The sequence below is a fragment of the Eurypyga helias genome, unplaced genomic scaffold (genome assembly GCF_000690775.1).
Source record: "Eurypyga helias isolate BGI_N326 unplaced genomic scaffold, ASM69077v1 Scaffold50481, whole genome shotgun sequence".
Taxonomy (NCBI): Eukaryota; Metazoa; Chordata; class Aves; order Eurypygiformes; family Eurypygidae; genus Eurypyga; species Eurypyga helias.
In genome coordinates, this window is record NW_010229839.1 from 729 (window position 1) to 3,069 (window position 2,341).

At 51.3% G+C, this 2,341-nt stretch overlaps 1 protein-coding gene across 1 annotated transcript; it reads left to right on the forward strand.

Annotated features, from left to right (window-relative positions):
* Window positions 1-241: 241 nt before the first annotated feature.
* On the forward strand, window positions 242-1,723 carry LOC104502768 (vesicle-associated membrane protein 3; the record flags this gene model as incomplete). The annotated part of the gene is made up of 3 exons (XM_010160524.1): window positions 242-323; window positions 854-1,012; window positions 1,672-1,723. Coding segments are annotated over 3 exons (293 nt in total), but the record flags the coding sequence as incomplete, so codon positions are not given.
* Between the last annotated feature and the right edge of the window lie 618 nt (window positions 1,724-2,341).

The window sequence follows — 2,341 nt, forward strand, 5'->3', positions numbered from 1 at the left end:
GTCACGTGCCTTATTGTAACTGGTGTTAGCAAGGCGCTGCTGTCCTTCAGCACGTCAAGCAGTTCACTGGCCAGATGCTTGGTACCAGCTGCGTCCCTTCTCCAGTGGGAAACTGCCCCACGTTTATTCCAAGGATACGAGCTGTGTGTTTTCAGGAATGTCAGATAACCCCTGTGCTCTGAACCGAAACCACAGCGTAACAAAGGCTGAACAGAATAATGATGGCTTTCTTTTACTGTAGGTCAGGAAGTATCCCTGGAAGCTCAAATGTGGCCGCGGGCAGTAATCGGCGTCTTCAGCAGACTCAACACCAAGTAGATGAGGTAAAATTCTGATAGAAGTGTAGTCATTTTCCATAGGAAACCTGTGTAATTAGAAGGGTTTTTTTGGCCAAACCATTCAAAGCCTAGTACCATTCAGCTTGCTTTAGTGCACTTGTGTCATCTCAACTCTTGCAAAGATTTAAAAAAAAGAAAAAAATCCACGCAGCTGGAGTGGGGAAATCAAGAGACGTTACCAGCGTGCAAACGTTATCTGCGAGCACGGTGCTTGGGGATTTGGTGTAAGTGAAGATAAAAGCCTTTATTCATGCAGAGAACAAGCTTTGCTCCCTGGAGGCTGACCACCAAATACGACACCCCCAGATTTCTGGGGAGCGCAGAAGCCAGGTTGGCTACTGACAGCATTTTTTCCAGCCACAGGTGAATTCCAGGGTTTCCTTTAGGCTGACACTAAAAGGCAACAGCTCCTGTTTCTGAGAAGAGAATGTCGAGTACCAGGCGTTGCTCTCTGCCTGCAGTTAAGTACCGCAGCGGGTGACAGAACGAATAACTCAAGCGTTAAACCCGTGCAGGTTGTCGACATCATGAGAGTGAATGTGGACAAGGTGTTGGAGCGCGATCAGAAGCTGTCAGAGTTGGATGACCGTGCCGATGCGCTGCAAGCAGGAGCTTCCCAGTTTGAGACCAGCGCAGCCAAGCTGAAAAGAAAGTATTGGTGGAAGAACTGCAAGGTAACCGTGGCTCGTATCCTTACGCTGCGCAAATTGCAATTAACACGCCATCAGCGTCTCAAAAGGCAGAGGGGACTTTAGCCAATGTTAGTTCATAGCATCTATTTTTAAAGTCAGGTAACCAAAAGCTGGGTTACCAGCCGTGCTGCGTGATGCACGGCCCTGTCTAAGGTGGTGATGGGCAGAGGGAAGCACCTCGGGATTCTGAGGGTTTGGGGAAGGGGAGGAAAAAGGCCTAAAGCGCGTAGGTTGAGTTCGTCTGCAGGAAGCAGACGGAAGCAGGAAGAGCTCGCTCGGATTCCCTTACCCATGGCTGTTGGCAAAGGTTGGAATCCTCTTTGAGCAAGAGAGACAGTGAAAGCTGTGGTACAGGGTAGGGGTAGGAACAATGTCTACTAGTTCTTTACTCCTGCTTGTATAGTCCGAGACGGGCTTTGCAGAGAGGCACAACAGGAAAGAACCTGCTGGTCTGCTTTGCCCGTGTGCGCAGCCTACCACCCCTGCGTGGTGACGGCGAACCGGGCTGGCTTACTCAACAAGTTCTACTTGCCATCCTACATCTCGCACGCGGTGCGAAAGTACCTCGCAGGGGCTGCTTTGCTGAAGGCCGGTCGGTGCTGCTGCGTGGTCTGTAGCGTGTTGTGTGGCTCTCTTCACAGATGTGGGCAATATTGATAGCTGTGGTTGTCATTATCATCATCATCATCATCGGTAAGTGTCACCACGGCGGGGGTTTCTCATAGAGTTGGAATAGGTGGTGCTAATTCACTGGCTGGTACCGTTTAATTAAGGCTGGGAGACTCAAAGTACACAAAAGGTGAACTAGAAACAGCGGCGACCGTAATGCCTGTTGCCTGTGGTGTGTGGCCTGGGTGGGCGCTCTGGAGCTGAAGCTCAAACACCCGTGCGGAGTGAAACGGGTGGAAGCAGGGACTTGGATACCAGGAACGACCTTGGTTTCTTACAGCTGAGCACTGCGGACTGTGTGCCCCCCTTGTCCAAGAGCTGGGGTTTACCCACCCCTGCTCCGTGTCTGGGGAATCCTTTCCGGTGTGGCAGTTCCAAGTGCGCTGCCGTAGTAGGTCAGCTCTTTTCAAGTAGGGGCTTTGCTGCTGGGTGAAATGATGCTAATGTTGGGTCAGGATAGCCAGGAACATGTAGGTCAGCCTTTGGTTGGAATTCTCCGGGCATCCCCACGTATTTCATGGGAGGACAGAGCTGAAGTTTGTGCTGTAACACGGCGACAAACACTGCCGTAACTGCTGGCGATGGGTAACCTGGCGCTGGGTGAGAAATACCAGTGTGCGGGCACAAGGGAAAACAAAGTTT